This window comes from Jaculus jaculus, chromosome 17, assembly GCF_020740685.1.
Source record: "Jaculus jaculus isolate mJacJac1 chromosome 17, mJacJac1.mat.Y.cur, whole genome shotgun sequence".
In the NCBI taxonomy this organism is placed as follows: Eukaryota; Metazoa; Chordata; class Mammalia; order Rodentia; family Dipodidae; genus Jaculus; species Jaculus jaculus.
Genome location: NC_059118.1, coordinates 69,319,833 through 69,341,029, shown reverse-complemented (window position 1 = coordinate 69,341,029; position 21,197 = coordinate 69,319,833). Strand labels below are relative to the sequence as shown.

Genomic DNA, 21,197 nt, shown 5'->3' with positions numbered 1-21,197 from the left:
CCTGGAAAAAAACAAACCATACTCAAATACTAGTTAATACAAGAGAGCAAAGGTAAAACAAGAAGAACTACAAAAAAAATGGCAAAAATAAATACACATCTTTCAATAATATCTCTAAATATCTACGGCCTCAATGCCCCAACCAAAAGACATGTTTTCAGACTGAGTTAAAAACGCAGGATCCTTCAATTTGTTACCACCAAGAAACCCACCTTTCTACAAAGGATGCATACTGCCTTAGGGTGAAAGGTTGGAAAACAGTGTTTCAAGCAAATGTACCTAGAAAATAAGCAGGGGATGCTATACTAATATCTGACAAGGTAGATTCAGTCCAATATTAGTTAGAAAAGATAAGGACGGTCACTTTATATTGATTAAAGGCACACTCCAACAGGAGGACATTACCATCCTAAACATACATACAGCTAACATGGGAGTTCCCAACTTCATTGAACGAACATTATTAGAGCTAAGGTCACAGACAACACCAAACAGTGCTAGTGGGTGACTTCAACACCCCACTCTCATCAATTGACAGGTCATCCCGAAAAAAAAATAGAGAGGCATCTGGATTAAATGAGGTCATAGAACAAATGGACCAAAAGATATATACAGGACATTTCATCCAAATGCTGCAAAACACACATTCTTTTCAGCAGCACATGGAACATTCTCTAAAATAGGCCATATATTAGGACACAAGGCAAATCTTAACAAATACAGGAAAACTGAAAGAATTCCTTGCATTCTATCTGACCACAATGGAATCAAACTACAAATTAGTAGCAAGAAAAGCTATAGAGGATACACAAAGTCAGGGAACCTAAATAATACACTACTGAATGATGAATGGGTCAATGAAGAAAACAAGAAGGAAATCAAAAAATTCATAGAGTCAAATGATAATGAGAACACAACATACCAAAACCTGTGGAACACAATGAAGGCAGTCGTAAGAGGGAAATTTATACCCTTAAGTGCGCACAGGTCTATAGTTAGTTTGTAGTGGCTGGATGGATGGCTTGGCACACTATTCTCTCTCTCTCCTGGTCTCTTCTTACCTATTTTCATCTCAGATAAATGATTAAAAATAAAATAAAAAGCCCTAAAAAAAAAAAAAAAGAAATTAGAAAGGCCGCAAGTAGACAACCTAATGCTTCACCTTAAAGCCTTGGAAAAAGAAGAACAAGGCAAACTGAAAATCAGTGCATGGGAAGAAATAATAAAGATTAGAGCATAAATCAATGAAATAGAAACAAAAAAAATCCAAAGAATCAATGAAACAGAGTTGGTTCTTTGAAAGGATAAACAAGATTGATAAACCCTCAGCAAATCTGACCAAAAGAAAGAGAGAAGAGACACAAATTAATAAAATTAGAGATGATAAAGGCACCATCACAACAGATACCAGAGAACTTATAAAAATCATAGGGGCATACTATAAAAACATATACTTCACTAAGTATAAAAATCTGAAAGAAATGGATGATTTCCTTGATTTATATGACTTACCTAAATTAAATCAAGATGAGATTAATCACTTAAATAGATCTATAACAAGTATGGAGATCCAAGCAGTTATCAAAAATCTCTCAACTAAGAAAAGTCCAGGTCCAGCTGGATTCATTAGTGAATTTTACCAGATCTTCATGTAACAAATAACACCAATGCTTCTTAAACTTTTCTATTAAATAGAAAACAAATTAATCCTACCAAACTCCTTCTATGATGCCAGCATCACCCTGATACCAAAACCAGGCAAAGACAGAATTAAAAAAGAAAGTTATAGACCAATCTCCCTCATAAACATAGATGCAAAAGTTCTCAACAAAATACTGGCTAACACAACACAAGAATATCACAGAAAGATCATTCACCCTGACCAAGTACTCCTTATCCCAGAAATGCAGGGATGGTTCAGCATATGCAAATCAATAAACATAATACATTAGATAAATGGAGTAAAGGACAAAAATCACATGATCATCTTATTAGATACAGAGAAAGCATTTGACAAAATCCACCATTCCTTCATGATAAAAGTCCAACAGAGACTGGGAATAGAAGGTGCATATCTCAACATAATAACGGCTATATATGACAAACCTACAGCCAACACATTACTAAATGGGGAAAATCAGGAAGTTTTTCCACCAAAATCAGGGACAAAGGTGTCCACGGTCTGAAATTTTATTTAATATAGTACTGGAAGTCTTAGCCATAGCAATAAGGCAAGAGATACACATAAAAGGGATACAAATTGGAAAGGAAGAGGTCAAGTTATCATTATTTGCAGATGACATGATTCTATATATAAAGGACCCTAAAGATTCTACCAGTAAACTGTTAGAGCTGATAAAAAACACATATAGCCACTTAGGAGGATACAAAATGAACACAACAGAAATCAGTAGCCTTCCTATATGCTAACACCAAACACACAGAGGGTGAAATCAGAGAATCACCCCATTCACAATTGCATCAAAAAAAATCAAGTAACGCCAGGCATAGTGGCGCATGCCTTTAATCCCAGCACTTGGGAGGCAGAGGTAGGTGGATTGCCATGAGTTCAAGGCCACCCTGAGATTACATGTGGTGAATTTCAGGTCAGCCTCAGCTAGAGTGAGACCCTACTTTGAAAAAAAAAAAAAAGAATTAAGTACCTTGGAATAAGCCTAACTAAGGAATGCAAACTTTAAGTCACTCAAGTGAGATATTGCAGAACACACTAGGAAATGGAAAAACAACCTTTGTTCTTGGATCAGAAGAATCAATATTGTGAAAATGGCAATCTTACCAAAAGCAATTTACATACTTAATGCAATACCCATCAAAATTCCAATGGCATTCTTTGCGGAAATAGAAAAACCAATCCAAAAGTTCATTTGGAAGCATAAAAAAACCTTGAATATCTAAAACAATACTGAACAACAAAAATAAAGCTGGTTGGGCTGGAGAGATGGCTTAGTGGTTAAACGCTTGCCTGTGAAGCCTAAGGACCCCGGTTCGAGGCTCAGTTTCCCAGGTCCCACGTTAGCCAGATGCACAAGGGGGCGCATGCGTCTGGAGTTCGTTTGCAGAGGCTGGAAGCCCTGGCGCGCCCATTCTCTCTCTCTCCCTCTATCTGTCCTTCTCTCTGTGTCTGTCACTCTCAAATAAATAAATAAATAAAAATTTAAAAAAAAATTAAAAAAAAAAAAAAGCTGGTTTTATCACCATACCACAGAGGAAAAAAAAAAGGTTTTTTGTCTAAAGGGAGGATCAGGTATGGTGGCTCACACCTTTTTAAATTTTTTTTGCTTATCTTTATTTATTTATTTGAGAGTGACAGACAGACAGAGAAAGAGGCAAAGAGAGAGACAGAGAGAGAATGGGCACACCAGGGCCTCCAGCTACTGCAAATGAACTCCAGATGCATACACCACCTTGTGTATCAGGATTACATGGGTCCTGGGGAAATCAAGCCTTGAACCAGGGTCCTTACACTTTACAGGCAAGAGCTTAATCACTAAGCCTTCTCTCCAGCCCCAAAAAAGATTTCTTAAAAAAGTACTTTTTGAAGCCAGGCATGGTGGCGCACACCTTTAATCCCAGTCCTTGGAAGGCAGAGGTAGGAGGATCTCTGTGAGCTTGAGGCCACCCTGAGACTACAAAATGAATTCCAGGTCAGCTTGGGCTAGAATGAGACCCTACCTCAAAAAGCAAACAAAACAAAACAAAACAAAGTACTTTTGGAACCAAAACTATTCATTCTTGGTTTCTACTTTTCATCTTTCATTATCTGGCTCCTTGACATCTCTCTTCTTTTTTTGACCAAAATCAAACAAACAAAGATGAAAGTTGAAAGTATTACTGACTACCCATCCTGTCCAGAGAGACCTCACAGTATTCTCTAATGTATGGGGATATCTGTCTCTCCTTGTAGCTGACCACTCTGCATCTCCAATGGAAAGATAAAAAGGAATGGAGGTTGATGCTCATATCATTAAAAGTATTCATTATGGACTCAAGTGTAACACAGAATAGAACACTTGCCTATTATGTGTGAGGACCTGGGTCCCACCTTGAAGCACTAAAACCAAAAAGCAGCAGTTATCAAATTTGAAGACTTAGCGCTAGGGAGATGGCTCACGGTTAAAAGTGCTTGCTTACAAAACCCTACTGGCCCAGGTTCAATTCCCCACACACCCACATAAAGCCAGACAGGTGTTAGTTTGCAGCAGCAATGACCCTAGCACATCATATGAATGCACATGCAAATATATAATTCCTTAAAAAAAAACTGAAGACCTTTTTTCATAAAATTAAAACTCAGGAAAAAAGACAAAAGAAAGAAAAATAAAGACTTCTAGAGGGACGTGTTGGCGCACACCTTTAATCCCAGTATTCAGGAGGCAGAGGTAGGAGGATTGATTGCAGTGACTTCAAGGCTACCCTGAGACTACATAGTAAACTCCAGGTCAGCCTGAGCTAGAGTGAGATTCTACCTCAAAAACAAAACAAAGAGATTTCTAAACATCTTAACTGTCTACAGCCATACCACCCTGAACATGCCTAATCACCTGTAAAGATTTGACCTAGCCAGGAGTCATGGCACATGCCTTTAATCTCAGCACCCAAGAGGCCGAGGTAAAATGGCTATGAGTTTGAGGCCAGCCTGAGACTAATTCTAGGTCAGCGTGGGCTAGAGCAAGATCCTACCTGGAGAAAGAAAGAAAGAAAGAGAGAGAGAGAGAGAGGGAAGAAAGGAAGGAAGGAAGGAAGGAGGGAGGTAAGGAGGGGGGAGGGGAAGGGGAGGAGAGGGGAAGGGAAAAAAGGAAAGGAAGGATGGAAAGGAGGGGAGGGAACGGGAAGGGAGGGGAGAGAAAGAAAGGAACGATGGAAGGTGTTGCAGTCTGGGTCGCATTGCTGTTAGAAATCACCTAACCAAGAGCAGCTTCTGGGAAAAAGAGGTTTATTTGGCTTACAGGCTCGAGGGGAAGCTTCACGATGGCAGGGGAAAACGATGGCATGAGCAGAGGGTGGACATCACCCCCTGGCCAACATAAGGTGGAACACAGCAACAGGAGGGTGTGCCAAACACTGGCATGGGGAAACTGGCTATAAAGACCATAAGCCCGCCCCCAACAATACACTCCCTCCAGGAGGCATTAATTCCCAAATATCCATCAGCTGGGAACCTAACATTCAGAACACCTAAGTTTATGGGGGACACCTGAATCAAACCACCGTAGAAGGGAAGTAGGGAGGGAGGGAGGAAGAAAGAGAGAAAGAAAGAATCTGAACCAATGGTAACATTGACTGCAGCAAAGCTGATGGCTTCAGAACTAATCTTGGCTCCAACCAAGGGAGCTGCTTTCAATAGTACTTCTGAGGCTGTTCCTGAGTCTTAACCCATCCAATGCAAGTATATGAAGCTCTTAGGAAATGAAAGATGGTACTCACTTTTCAATTTCAATGCCAAGAGGGTTTGCAGGACGGAGGGACAAGGGAGGAATTCCTTTATTTCTATCAGTACGCATATCATAATAATTCATTTCATCAACCCAAACAGCAGATTGATCCAAAATGCCTATAAAAATGAGGAACACAGTTGCAATAAGGCATTCCTATGGTTATAGGCACATGTTGCTGTATTTAGACATGACATAAGATAATATGACCTTTTGTAAGATATTTGAGAGCACTGCAACTCAGATTCTTTTAATGGTTAGTGAATTAATAAAAATATGGGCTGGAGGGATGCCTGCAAGGCCAAAGAACCCGGGTTTGATTCCCCAGGACCCTCATAGGCGAGATGCACAAGGTGGCACATGCGTCTGGAGTTTATCTGCAATGGCTGGAAGCCCTAGCTCACCCATTCTTCTCTCTCTCGCTCACTCCCTCTTTCCCTCTCTCAAATAAATAAAAATATTAAAATATTAAAAACAAATAAATGAAAATTAAAAAATCTATGAGTCTATAAAAGGGAAAAACTAACACCTCTTGTTTATGGTCTCATTGTACATTATTCAATAGAAATGGAGGATTAAGACTGAGAAAATGTTCCAAAAATGCATATGTGTTTCAGAAAAAGCACATACTAAAATTACTTATATATTTTAAATATTACTAATTAAACTGGTAATAAAATTTAAAAAGTTAATAAGCAAGTGATAATGATTAAGCTTATATCTGTTTAGTCAAGAAAATATCCTGAACTCATGCCAACTTTTGAAAGAAAATAGCTATGAATACACACAAAACATTCTAACTAAGTGTGAATCAAAAAAAACAAAAAACAAAAAAAACCCTTCTTGCCGGGTGTGGTGGCACATACCTTTAATTCCAGCACTGGGGAGACAGAGGTAGGAGGATCGCCATGAGTTTGAGGGCACCCTGAGATTACATAGTGAATTCCAGGTCAGCCTGGACTAGAGTGAAATCCTATCTCAAAAAACAAAAACAAAACAAAACAAAAAGCTTCTTGTTTGTAACTATAAAAAATATACCTACATAACCTCATATTTAATGTCTTGAATTTCTTCTGAGTTTGATAAGCTAAAGTCACTTTACTATGGAAAGATCCAAATGTTTTTAATATGGTTCTTTAAAACTCCCAAGAAGTGTCTATAATTTTCTTTACAAACACTGAGGTGTTTTCATGAAGTTAGATAAAAACAGTATACTCCCTATTTCTCATTATTTTCATTGCTAGCAATACTCAAACTGTCCTAGACCTACATGATAAAAACTTTAGTGTTATGGGGTCTGGGGTAGCACAAGTAAGATCGTCAACTTACAGAATGTGAGGCAAAGAAGAAAGCCAGAGTTCGGGAAGTCTAAATGCAGCCCTGATCTGTTCAGAGTGTTAGTTTGACTGGAAATAACTACATGATATTTATAGTAAAAACAGGATCTGGAGTTAAACCACAAAGCTGCATACTGCTAAACATGGGGAGGGGACTATTACAAGAAGTCATAAGGTTATATAAGTCACAAAGGTGGAATTGAAGCAAGAAACATTCTATGCTATGTAATCACAAAGATATTTAGAAACAAAAAGATACAGGAAAGTTATGGTACACTGCATAGAGGGATCATCCCATTCCTTAGGTAATAGTTAACACCTGCATTGTATAGAGGGATCATCCCATTCCTTAAGTAACAGTAAACATCTGCATTGTATAGAGGGATTATACCATTCCTTGCACATTCCATTTTCCATTCAGGTTCTATTTCCTACTTAATACTGACATCAATTGGTAAATTCAACATAACACTCAACAATTAAATTGATCATACACCTCCAAAGAAATGTGTAGCTTGTAAAAAGGAAATGGCTAGATTATTCAGGAAAAACTGATTTGGCATGGACCCTAAAAATCAGCTATAACCTCTGAAAATGGCAGCCTCCTTCTGGTTACCAAGCTCTTCATGATCCTAGTCAGCACAGCAAAGAACATGCCCACTACCACTCCAGGGACTCTGGGATGTAGCAGAACAGGAACAAGGATTAAGTCAACAGAATGCTGGTGACATCCTCCTTTGCAGGAACCTGGAGGAGAGCTGGGAAAGATTACTGGAAGTATGTTTAATACCAGCAAGTTGCATTACCATGCATGCATTTACTAATTCAGCAGCCATGGTTCTGCCCAGATGTAGTAAGGACTTTGTCTAAGGTTATGCTCAAGTTCTATACTCTGGATCTCAGTCACTAAACTTGAATTATGCCTATCTACTAAGAGCCAGCCCTGGACTGGGTATTTAGAATAAAATTACATCTTTAATATGATCAGATCTGCTTTGCATCCACACTATTCTTCAAGCCAGATGTAACTAACCTTTGCAGTGCTTAACCATATGTAGAGGCCAAAGTCAACTGGAGATAACATTGCTTAAAGAACACCTAATACTTTGTTTCCTACACCCAGACCAAAAGAGACACAAGAAGCCAGGCATGGTGGTGTATGCCTTTAATCCCAGCACTTGGGAGGCAAAGGTAGGGGAATCACTGTAAGTCTGAGGCTAGTCTAGGACTACAGAGTGAGTGCCAGATCAGCCTGACACTTACACTAAGATGGTCTGACAACAATCTAAGTCCATCTACCTGGGCCCTCTCTCTCGGTTGCCTGCCAAGACCTGAAAGTCTACAAGAATGGGAACCTTAAAAAGGCCCAATTTACTCAGTGCCCATTTTCCCCTAATGCCTTGCTTGTTTTCTTTCTTCCTAACATTTTCTTCAAGGACTATCTTCCTGTACTCTACCAATGCACTTTGAAGATCCCATTCCACTTTGGAAAACTTTCCCAACTGCCACCCAAGGACACCACTCAGCTCCAAGAAGCCAGATTAGCCATTGCATCAATTCCCTACAGTTAGGGCTGCTTCTTCAAAACAGGGATTGAGGTAGTTTAGGGTGACTGGGCCTCCAAAAGTAAAGGCAGGAATAACCTTGAGTGTGCCTTTGCAGTCTCTACTTTGCTAGAGGCCAGAGGAGAAGCTGGCTTTTCCTTATCTCTTGCCTAAAGGAGCTCCCTAGATCTTTTTTCACATAAAGAACCCGAATCTCTCCACAGGAAGGAATTCCCTTTTCCTAGAATTGATATCTCAGGCTGAAGAGATGGTTCAGTGGTTGAAGCACTTTCCTACAGAGTCCAGTGACCTGAGTTTGATTCCTCACTTAAAGTCAAGGATTAAACCTGAACCTGGCATTGTGGTTGATTACCTCTGCCCCAAACCTTGGCATCAGAGTTGGTTAATTCAGAACTTATGAATAAGCCCAACTGGGGTTTCTAAGTGGGCTTTAGCCCTCCTGCCTTCCCATGGGGAGGAGCTCTTCACAGTTATTCCTTTGCTCTATACACGCTATAAAATGATGGATTTAATAAAAATGTTTGCCCTTCCTCCAAAACACTGTAGAACTGGCTCTTGCTTTGATTTGATTTCAGAGTTATTTTTTATGAAATAAGTAATAAACAAATGCCCTGGGGAGATAGTGAAGCAGGGAAGGAGAAAAGTTGCTTTGGGGGGGGCAGTTTCAGTTAGGGATTGGAACTCCAACAGAACCATGAGATGCCACCATAAAAACGGAACTGGTGTCTTATCAAGAATGACCTATAGTGCCCCGTGCTGCACAGCCTAGTGCACTATCTAGACAGGCAGCCACAGATGGGCTGGCCCAAGGGTCCACCCTCAATCTACCAACCAATTAGGTCTTCCTTTGCCTATAAAAGCTCTTGTCTTCTTCCTTTTAAAGACTGTGCCCTGCTCAGATCTGTTTCTCTTCTTGGCCTACCTCTCTTCACTAGGGCCATATGTATGGACGTGAGTCCAGCTTACCCCTCACCCAGCCTGGCTTGGTTGGGGGAGAGCATAAAACTGGTTCTTGGTTTGGATGGCTTTTCTCCTTGTCTTTGCTTTAGAATCTGGGGTGACTTCTCTCACTGATGACAGGCATGATTTGTCTCTGGCTTCTGAATCTACCATTTTGAGGTTCTTCATAGGTTTCCCTACACAGGCTCCAAGATTCTACTTTTGATATGCCAGCAACTTTAATCTCTCTTTAAAAGCTTCAGTTTCTCTCAAGTTTATGTGTTTTGCAGCTTTACTCTAATTTTTCTTTAAAAGCCTCAGTTTTTCTTAAGCCCATATGCTTGTGGCTCTACTTCAGTTTTTCTCTAAGAAACCTCAATTTCTCTTAAACAAACCTTATAAACTATGCAGTGTTTCTACATGACAGTGTGTTTCCTTAACCCCACAATTTGTGATATCTCCCTTAAATAAACCCTAAAAATTGTGGATTTTCCCTTCAATAAACTTAATAGTTAATAATTTATCCTTCTTGAGCCCACCTTTATCAATTTTTTTGTTAAAGGTAGGATAAAACCCAAAACTTGGGGCTCATATATTGGGGGACTCCTTCTGGACCCCAATTTCTACATCAATAGTTCAGTCTTAGTAATATACTTATCTTATAAACATAAAAACCTGAGTTCTATCCCCAAAACTCATATTAAAAAGTATGATGCGGTAGTGAGGATTTATAATCCCAGTGCTGGGAGGTGATAACAGGAGGATCTCTAGAGCTCAATGGCTAGCTAGTATAGCCTACTCAGTAAGTTCCAGGCCAATGAGAGACCACGTCACAAAAAAGTGGACAGCCAGGCATGGTGATGCATGCCTTTAATCCTAGCACTCAGGAGGCAGAGGTAGGAGGATCACCGTGAGTTCAAGGCCACCTTGAGTTAGAGTGAGACCCTACCTTGAAAAACCAAAAGAAAAAAAAGAGTGGACAGCCTGTGAGGAATAACAGGCCTCCCCACATGGTCATGCACACATGTATGCACATGCACACAAAAAATAAAATTAGGTTTATAACCATATATAGATATGCATGAAAATATATATACACATTTAATCATTCAACTTCGACTTTTTCCTTCAATTCCTTAAAGTTTACTTATAAAACATATATAGAGACTTGTGGAGGACAATGCTGGTGAAAGAAGTAGGAGGAAGCTAGCTTCTTTTAGTCAGTTTCAATTAGAAATTGAGGCTCAGAGAGAACCAATACCATCTTGCCCTGGCATAAATGGAACTTGTGTCTGATTGAAACTAATCCACAGCAGCTACAGTGTCCTGCTGCCACCTACAGTCTAGTAGGCTACCTAGATAAGCAGCCTTCATTACCCAGGTAGGCTGGACCTCAAGCCTGTCCCTTCAAATCTACAAACCAATCAGGTCTTCCCCTTGGCATACCTGAATCTGATAAAAGAATCAATTTTTGATCGAATATAAAGGCCTGTCCATCCTGTTTTCCAGTGTCTCTCTGCCCCTCCTCACTCTTTTCATAGGGATACATGAAAGTCTGGCATCCCTGCCACCCAGCTAGGCTGGGTAGAAGGGAGACCAGAGCACTGTTTCTTGGTCTGGGTAATTTTCTGCTTACCTCTGTTTCACAGTTGGGGTAACTTCTCACTTTAATTACATGTACAATTTTCCTTTGATCTCTGAATCTTGCATATTTACCTTACACTCCAGATCTACCATGTGGTTGCTTTGTCTAACTCTAGGCCTATTACCTATGTAATTTTTATAAACTCGGGGTAACCATGAGTACAACTCTCATTACTATTCATTTATCCTCTAAATTTCTAGCATTCTGCTTTGATATTTTCTCTCTGTTGTTCTTTCTTAAGATATTAGTATTTGTTCTCTTAACTTTCTTCCATGGGGAAACTCAGGGTGAATGCTATAGGTGTTTCTTCTAAATTTCCCTACATAAACACCTAGATGCTATCTTCCACGTATCTTTGGCTCTTCTCCAAACATTTCTCTTAAATGAATATCATAGACTAAGCTCCATTTTCCACATGAGTGTGTGTTTCCTACTTTCCATGTGCTTATGACTCTGCGCTAGCCTTCTTCCTAGATCCCACCCAATTTCACATAGACACCACAATTTGTGATTTCTCCTTTACTAAACTTAATAATTCATAATTTATCCTTCTTGAATTCAGCTTTATCAATAATTTGTTAAAGAAAGGATAAGACCAGAAATTGGGGTTCATAAACTTGGGGAACACCTCCTGAACCCCCAAATCCTGCATCATTGGTATAAAGGTACTATGCTGATAGAAAATCTTTTTGCAAAATTATTTACTTTACCTACAAGGAGCACTTGTATACCTCAGTTAATAAGGACTGGATTTTTTTGCCTTACACAAATATTTTTATATTTATGTATTTATACATGATATTATAGGAACATAGAGAAACTTAGTATTATTCTTACATTATTAGGGGAGATAGGCATTCACATTAAAATAATTAAAAATTAATAATTTGATATGTAAGAATATGCTAAACAGTTTATATTCATAGTCTAACTTACCCAGTTATATAAGGTACGTAATATTATTACTCCACCAATCACCTGAAGACATTGATGCTACATAGCTAGTGATATAAGAAAAAATTTGAAGAATCTGGATCCTCAGACCAAGTTTTTAACTACTGTTAAATTAGAAAGCAAGAAGTCAATACATAAAAAAATAGAAAAGGTGTCAAGGGAGACACAGAAGAGCATGGATGGCTAGAAGAAATTCAAGCCAGGATACATTTCAAGCAGCCTTGAAAGGATAGAGAAAAAGAAGGAAAAGTAAATACTATATAATTAATACTGCTCATAATTTGGCCATATCAGAAGGCTATTTCACTTTCATTCTTAAATATCTGATAAAAAGCAGTATCATATATTCAAGATCAAGGAATCAAAACAGTCATAACCAAATGTTCAGAGAACAGACATTATTAATAACTTAGAATAGTTCTTTACAATCATCTTTACATTTTTACAGTCAGCTCAGCAAATTGCCTTATCAAAAGGAGTGCTGTGTACTGAGTTCAAACCCAGTCCTTCAAGGCTCTTAGTCTCAAAAACAAACAAAGCAAAACAAAAAACATTCAACAACAATAAACCCACCCAAGTACTGCAAATTCTATCCAACATCCTTTTCCTGTCAAAATAAACAGATACTGCAAATAGTAAGATATTAGAACAAATACATTTTATATGTTTAAATTGAAACTTTTTACTTTCTTCTTTAGAATTGTCACTAAGACTATTACCTATTTTTTCAGGTTTGAGTAGCTTGAAGGAGACTGTTGAGGTTCCTTTGCCTCCTGACTTGGTTGTGACAATAATGTCTCCTTTGTCATTTTTGGCTTGTCCCACTCGACAAACAATTTTACTCGCAGACATCCATTCTGCTGTCAGGAGGCAATTATGTCCACAAATAGTCAAGCCTGAAAATAAAAGCATGAATATGCCAAAATTCAACAGAACCAACACAAAACTTTTCTATTACTTAGAAAAACCTAGAAATAACAAACCTTTATCAATAGATAATGGTTATTGTTACTGAACATACCAGATAGGATTTATAAATGCACTACCATCTCCACTGATTCTAACCACTTTTTCTCTAATATTTAAAACTTCTCTTAGATTATATTTAAGTTTCTTCACATATCAGCAGAATGAAAACAAGAATGGACGATAGTTGTGTCCAGGCATTGTAGGTTATTTACTATGAGAACCTTATATTGTTTTCAAAAGTGTTAGAAGGAAGACTATTCCTATTACTGGAAGTTTAAGTTATTGAGTAGGGTTTTAAATTTGTTTAATATTTTAAGGATCACTCCAATATTCTATACTCATTTATCTTCCTAATAAGAATCTATATATGCTTTTTCTGGTGTTTAATTATGCATGGTGTCACAAAGTAGATATTTTCTGTATTTCAAGCACAGCCTAGAGTACAGTATATCAAGTGAAATATTCTTGGGCATAAGTGGATTTCTCTCAGTTCTTACACCTGTATATTGGTTGCTATAAAGGTAGTTTAAGCTGCCTTAGCATTTTCCTAACAAAAGACAGGGCTGGAAAGATGGCTTAGTGATTAAGGCACTTCCCTGAGACCTAGGTTCAACACCCAGAACCCACATAAGCCAGATGCATATGGTGGTACATGCTGCTGGAGTTCATTTTCAGTGGCTAGAGGCCCTCGTGTGCCTATTTTTTCTCCCTCTACTACTCTAATAAAAAAATATTAAAGAAATAAAAACATGAAATGACAAAGTATTTAAATAACCATAGCAAAAATAATTATCTGGGAAATGCAAACCTAATCATTACCTTTAATGTAAATACCAATTGACTTTCTCTAAAAATAAAAAGGTTCTGAATAGCCAAAAATTAATCTCTGCCAGCAAATTCCACCTGATAATTTCATGTACTCTACCAGTAGATACCTCATCAGTTAAGAAATAAGTCAAGAGAATGTCAAATCTAGAATGAATTCACATGCAAAATCAGAATATATATCCCTTGTTACTTCCTGAAGTCTTCCTCCCTCATTCTGAATATACCTCTATACTCTCACCTGCAGTTCATATAACTTACCTACCATAAAATTCTATTTAAAATTGCTCTCTATTCCTACTACCATCACTGCTTATATTTTTTAAAAACATGTTTAGGGGGCTGGAGAGATGGCTTAGCAGTTAACACACTTGCCTGCAAAGTCAAAGGACCCAGGTTTGATTCCTCAGTACCCATGTAAAGCCAGATGCACAAAGGAGCACATGCATCTAAAGTTTGTCTGCAGCAGCTAGAGGCCCTGGTGTGCCCATTCTCTCTGTCGGTCTATCTCTCTGCTTGCAAATAAATTAATAAAAATTTAAAAAAAAACATGTTTAGGTTCCATCATTAGCTATCTAAGCAGGAGACCTCCAAGTTGAGGAAACAGGCACAAATCTAAGCTATGGCAAACTTCTGAGGGACATGTTTAAAGATACAATTTGAGAAAATAATGACTTTTGCAAAAAAAAAAAAAACCCACATTTGTAAAAACCACATTTGTATTTAGGTTATGCTTCACAGATCAATACTTCAAGATCATGGACACTCTCTCAATAGTCAACATGAAAACCAGTTTTCCATGATACATCAGAGGCTGTGTGCCCTTACCTATGAGGTCTGTGGGGCCAGTACCAAGGTTCTCCCCTCTAATTGTGACCTTTGTCCATGGTATCCCTTCATTTGGAGAGATGCCTGTCACAAGAGGAGGTTGTCGTGACCGAGACATTGTGCAGCAAACAGGTGATAGTTACAAAAACAATCTGTTAAAAGAAAGAATGAATTAGTGCCACCTGAGGTGGACACTGATTAAAAGCATGAGAATGCTACACAATCAGTACCAACACATAAAAAAGTATTCTTAAACATACAGCTCTGTGTTTTAAAATGCTTTGTTTATTTCTAACACTTTCAACATGTACTATAATGTACTTTGATCTTATTCCCCACACTGCCCTCTCGTGCCCCAATCATCCTCCCACTAACATTCTTCTTACCAGCACTAGGATTTTGATGGGTTATTTAGCTATCTGCTAACATCTACAAAAGATTCAGTTTACAAAGGACATTTTTAATCCTGTGAGAAATGTGTTAGAAAAACAGAAAACTAGACTAAGAATGTTCAATATAATGTCACTATTTGGTTCTAGACCTTCCTATGGTGAATCCTGATTTATGTACCTGACACCATTCTACTGCTCTACTCCAAAAGATACTCTAAGTGTGCTCATAAAAATTAAAATACACTATGCCAGGCATGGTAGCACACACCTTAATCCCAGAACTGAGAGGCAGAGGAAGGAGAAACACTGTGAGTTTGAGGCCACCCTGAGACTCCATAATGAATTCCAGGTCAGCCTGGGCTAGAGTGAGATCTACCTCAAAAAAAAAAAAAAAAGTTAAAATAAACTTATATTCCTATAAGTGTATTGAATTTCACTTTATTCTTAATTATATATTTTATTTTGTATTGTGCCACTCACAGACAATAACTGTAAGGGATTAGAGACTCACATATAAAAGCAAAAACTATAAATCTCTTTGGAAAAAAAGTGCAACAAACCTACCTTTATGAACTTGGGTTGGTCACACCCATCTTTAACACGATCCTAAAATAGAAGCAATGAGAGAAAAAGCATTAATTGGGTTTGATCATAATTTAACTGTTCTGTTTTTTAAGTTTTATTATTCAAAGGCCACCTCATAAAAAGTGAAAAGAAAATCCATCAAGTAAGAGAAAATATGTGTAAATTGTTTATCTATTAGATTATTTAGTTGTTCAAGAATAAGGAACTTTTAGAACTCAACAACAGAAAGTACTCCAGTTTAGAAATAGGCAAGAAATATAAACAAACATTTCTCTTAAGAAGACACACAAATGGGCAATAAGTACATGCAAAGATGCTACATGTAACTATGCAAACCAGAAGCTTGTGTGCTGCAGGTAAAAATGTAGCAAAGGTACAGCCACTTTGAAAAGCAGTTTGGCAGTTCCTTGAAAGGGTAAATATAGATTTAACTATATGAACCATCAACTTTGCTCCAGGATTTATATCCAAGAGAAATGAAAATATATATCCATACAAAGACCTTACACTGTGGTAGCAGTATTAATAGCCAAAACAGTAGGAATCAACCCAACAGTATATATCAGTTGATACGCAGATGAAAAACGCAGGCATATTCATATAATGCATTATTATTAAGTATTTAAAAAGAATGAAGAAGACCTAGAGATTATGGCTCAGTGAGCAATTATCAAGTGTGCATGAGTATGAGGCCCAAGATTCTAGCCTCAGCAAAAAGAAGAACAAACCATGGGAGCATGCTACAAAATAGGCAAACCTTGAAGATGTGATGCTAATTCAAAGTAAGTCATAAAGAACCATGCACTGTACTATTTCATTCACATGAAAGTGGCTGGAAAAAGAAAATCTATAGATCAGTGGCTGCCAAGGGCTGAGCAAAGAAGTGGAAGTGGGAATAAATGATGCTTATGAGTGCAGGGTTTCCTCTTGTGGGATGCTGTGATGAAATTTAGGGCCGTGTAGATGCTAGATGAGCACTCAACCAATGAGCTCCATCCTGGTGTTTGTGTTGTTGTTTTGTTTTGTTTTTGAGATAGGGCCTCCCTATGTAATCCAGGTGAATCCTGAATTTACTATCCTCCTGCCTCAGCCTTAAGGATGTTAGAATTATAGGTGTGCCTAACAATGTCCATCCTAGAGTGAGGCTTATTTGTATGATAATTGAAGTCCAAAAATTGACTGTTCTAATAGTTATAACTATGTGACCAAAAAAAAAAGAGAGAGCAACAACAACAAGAAACCCCTAAATTATAACTAAATGGGCAAATTTTAAGGTCTGAATAAAACTATTTTAAAATTGAAAAAAATATTCTTAATGTTTAGTTTTCAGAAGAATATAAAGATTAGAATACTACTCTACTTTTAAAAACTTCAAAATCATTCAATAGAGATCACTCAATAAAGACAGATATTGGGCAAACCATTTTATTTGGGGAAACACTTGGCCCCAAGTATAGGGCATTTAAAACACAATCAGAGAGTTAATAGTCTATATTATGGCTTAAGAAGTCATAGGATAGGGTTCTGAGTCAGACTGGAAGGACATCTTAGGAAGAAAAAAGCCAAAGAACAGAAAGAAAATTGCAGGCATCCATGGCTATCCCTGAAATGAACATGGCCAGGACTCCAAAATGTATGATGGAGAGAGACCTCTCCAGGCATGAAAACTAAGCAGTGAGTTTTAAGAGCTGCCTACCACAAGGAAGATAACAGCTGGAGCTTTGAATCAAACAAGTTGATACTGCCTACAGGAAACAAGACAGCAGGACAAAATCCAGTCTCTAAACACAAGCCCACTCTACAATATCAAGCTACCATCAATCACGGGGTATAAGAGGGCCTACACCTATCATACTGTCTATCAAAAAAGTAAGTGTTATCTCAATTTTCCAGGTGCTAACTTACTCTCCATTGGAGAATCTGCTTCTCTTTTCCAGATAGATGCAGATCCTAAGAAGAGAGCGGCCCCAACATACCTCCAAAGGGGCCCAACTGAAACTAAGGACAACTGGCAAAATAAACAAGGGTGATGTTTTCCAGTGAACCGGATACCAGCACAAAGGGGAAGGAGACCAACGCAGAGAAAAATCAACTCCTACCAAATCAGAGAGCCAGAGCCTCAGAGGCCCCCAACACCTCAGCACTGAAGCAGACCAAAAATGAACCCAACATGGCTCAGGGAAATTTTGCGGAAGAGGGGGCGGAAAGAATGTCAGAGTCACATGTTGGGTCATGATTTGCAGAGACATTTATCATACCAATAACTGGGGGCTAACTCCACAATGCACGACCCATTTTCATTAACAAGGAAGGCCTAATGGGAGGGGGTAGAACACAGATAAGCCTAAATAATGGTACCAAACTGCCTGTATTTACTGAAAAGAAAACTAATAAATTAAAAAAAAAAAAAACCACCAGTGGAGATAGACAACAGTGGTCACTGTAAGCCTCAAATTTGGCCAGCCAGGACAAATGAGCCAATCAGTACAATAGTGGCATCTGTTATGGGGGAAAACAACCACTCTCTAATTGGACTGGAGACCCACTCCATGGGAGGGAATACATGCCTGATACTGTAAACCTATGACAAGGGAAAGTCATGGCCCTAAGAATGTAACATCTGCTGGTATCTAGCTAAATATATGGACTATGCTCACCAAACTGTTCAGTAAGCACTGCTCATAATGTTCATAGATATATATTATGTTACTCTTACTTTTGGTTAGAGAAACTTCTCTTTTCAGCTGGTGGTGACCTTGGGATGACTTAGAAGGCACCATGGTGCTGAAAAGAAGTGACAGAGGAGTGCTCAGCACTGAGACATCTCTATCATACCTTCCAAGGCTCAGGGTCCATTGAGGAAAATGTATGTAACCTTGTAAATATTACTATATATTACTACAGCTTTACATACAAGAAAGAAATAATATATGATGTGTATAAAAGGATGTTCAATTTCTTACCTTTTCTTATTGGGGGAACAGAAGTAGTGGCCTCCAACCTCTTTATGTTTGAGACTAGAAACCACAGTGTGGTATTGTAGTATTTACATTACCAAACTGAATATAAAATTAAAAAGGTAACTCTTACAATATACTTAAAATTTTATATATAAAACTATAAAAATTAAAAATATTTTGATGTAACACACATGTAATAAGAGGTAAAAATCAGAAATAGACTATTTTAAAATTTATATGTATCAAAGATTAACAGATAAAATATAATACAAAAAATATATACAACACATCTGTAGGTTATTTATACTAGTTTTCCACTGAAAGCAGTATAAGAAGTCTGAAAAAAGGCTCTGGCTAGCACAGTAAGAAAGCTAAGAAACTACAGGAATATAATGCAGTATTTTCATTTATACCATGGTACAATGAAATGTTTTTAACTAGCTGGAATACAAAATAAGATTTCTTAGACCCTTAGGGTATAGAAGGTGTTGCAGTCCGGTTCACATTGCTGGTAGAAATCACCCAACCAAGAGCAGCTTCTGGGAAAAAGAGGTTTATTTGGCTTACAGGCTCGAGGGGAAGCTCCACGATGGCAGGGGAAAACGATGGCATGAGCAGAGGGTGGACATCACCCCCTGGCCAACAGAAGATGGATCACAGCAACAGGAGGGTGTGCCAAACACTGGCATGGGGAAACTGGCTATAAAGCCCCTAAGCCCGCCCCCAACAATACACTCCCTCCAGGAGGCATTAATTCCCAAATCTCCATCAGCTGGGGAGCTAGCATTCAGAACACCTAAGTTTATGGGGGACACCTGAATCAAACCACCACAGAAGGGAAGACAATTTTCTAATAGTATAGTTTTTAAGAGCTGTAGTTGAAAAAATCCAGCATAATATTGCAAGCCTTCATTTACTAGATGCTACCAGTATAAGGTATTCTCCATAAAGGAAATTTCCAAATTAGGTAGCTATTTTATTAATGTATATGCAATTTTTATTTATTTTGGCAGAGATATTTACCTTCCCAATAGTACACAAAATAAAATTCAGCTTTAGTAAATTCCAGGCTGGGGATGTGGCTTAGGAGTAGAGCCTTTGTCTAACATGAGCAAGCCTCTAGGTTCAATCCCCAGTACCGGAAAAAATAATAATCATGGTAAACACCATGATCTTTAACAACTGTTCTGGGCACATTCCTGAATTATTGCTTCAGATTACAGTGTTTAATGAGCTTATTTTTCATAATCATCTACCTTATATCAGATGCTTACTGATTATGGTAGTTTAGATTACACGTTCCCCACTTGCTGGTGGTAACTAGAAGGGGGAGGCCTGGTGGAGGCATGTCACTTGGGGAAGACCTTGGAGACTTTTAGTCCCAATTTGCCAGTGCTAGCTCAGCTCACTCTCTTTCTGCTTTTTTCTACCTGCTGTAACAAGAAGTAATGCCCACCCTCTCTGCTTTACCATCACTTTTTCCACTCAAGACTGTAAGCCAAAATTAATCCTTTCCCCCATCGGCTGTTTTTGGTCAAGTATTTTGTCCCAGTAGTGCAAAGGTAACTACAACATGGATTAGCAACACCGCTGCTCCTGCATGACTGCCATTCTCTCCATTTCTCCTGTGTTAACTTTTGTTTAATTCAGTTCTGGAGTACTCTCATGAAAGGAGTCACAATGGTTCCCAAGATCTGCCATTTAGGCCTCTCTCAAGTCATGAAGAACCCAAACAACTCGTGATTGTCCTCTCAAATTGAGGTTGTCCGCTTTAGTACCTATCATCATTTGGCAGGACCAATCTGAAATGAAGATTGTCCTGTGCATTAGAAGATACTGAACAGCATGTCTGGCCTCCATCCATTAAATAACAACAAGATCAACCATAACTGATTATCAAAAATGTCTCTGGACAATGCTAAATGTCTATAACCCAGAAGAAGGGGAAAGGGTTACCTCAAAATTGGGAGCCACTGTTCTAGGGATTAGAATTTGCCCAAAGAGCTGGGTACTAAGGAAAAGGAGAAGGCTGACTTTTTCAGAGCATTATACCACCATAGGCAAGGGTGAAGAGTGGAGCCCAGATCTTAGTATATGACTGGGAGAACTCTACTCACCCTGCCTATATTAGTTACTTTTGCCTACTTGGTAAGCAATTATTTGACAAAAACAACTTAAGGGAGTAATTTTTTCTTTTTAATTCTGTCTCATGATACAGAGGGTTTACTCCATAGTAACTCTACCGTGTACACTTGATCAGAAGATCACGGCAGCAGAGCATGTGGCAGAGGACAGCTCTTTACATCATGCCCCCCATAAGCAGAGGGCATATGGCAAAAAGCAGCCAGGGACAAAATACTCTCTAGGGTCCACCCTAAATGATGTATTTCCCTCAGCTAGATCCAACTTCCTAGTTTTCAGAAGCTCTCACTATAAACTACCAGCTAGAGGTCAAGTATCTGAAACATCAGCCTGCTGAAGATATTTCAAACTCAAACCATAGCACTATCCCTCAAAATCAAAGCCTTACCACCATGACTTTCCTTGACACTATGTCTTCTTTACACTTCCCTTGGTAACAGAAGAAATCTTATCTCTGGACATTCCACATGTCCATACTCTAAGCCCCAAATGGTCTCTTTTCTGATCCCTATCTAAACAGGAACAAGCAGACTATGGGAGAGGGCTAAGGCTGGGATAGCTTTCACTCTGATGGCTATGTGAGCCCACTGGGCTCTAGATAGG

General features: G+C 38.4%; 1 protein-coding gene across 3 annotated transcripts in view; it reads right to left on the bottom strand.

Moving 5' to 3' along the window:
* Positions 1–21,197, bottom strand: part of Exoc2 (exocyst complex component 2) — a 171,442-nt gene that overhangs the window by 131,116 nt on the left and 19,129 nt on the right. For all 3 annotated transcript variants that reach the window (XM_045136639.1, XM_004666142.2, XM_045136640.1), the window contains exons 2-5: positions 15,472–15,513; positions 14,516–14,667; positions 12,613–12,789; positions 5,446–5,572 (exon numbers count right to left, since the gene is read on the bottom strand). In XM_045136639.1, coding sequence (XP_044992574.1) covers positions 5,446–5,572; positions 12,613–12,789; positions 14,516–14,633 — 422 coding nt within the window. In that variant the 5' untranslated portion in view covers positions 14,634–14,667; positions 15,472–15,513. The remainder of the gene's footprint in view (positions 1–5,445; positions 5,573–12,612; positions 12,790–14,515; positions 14,668–15,471; positions 15,514–21,197) is intronic.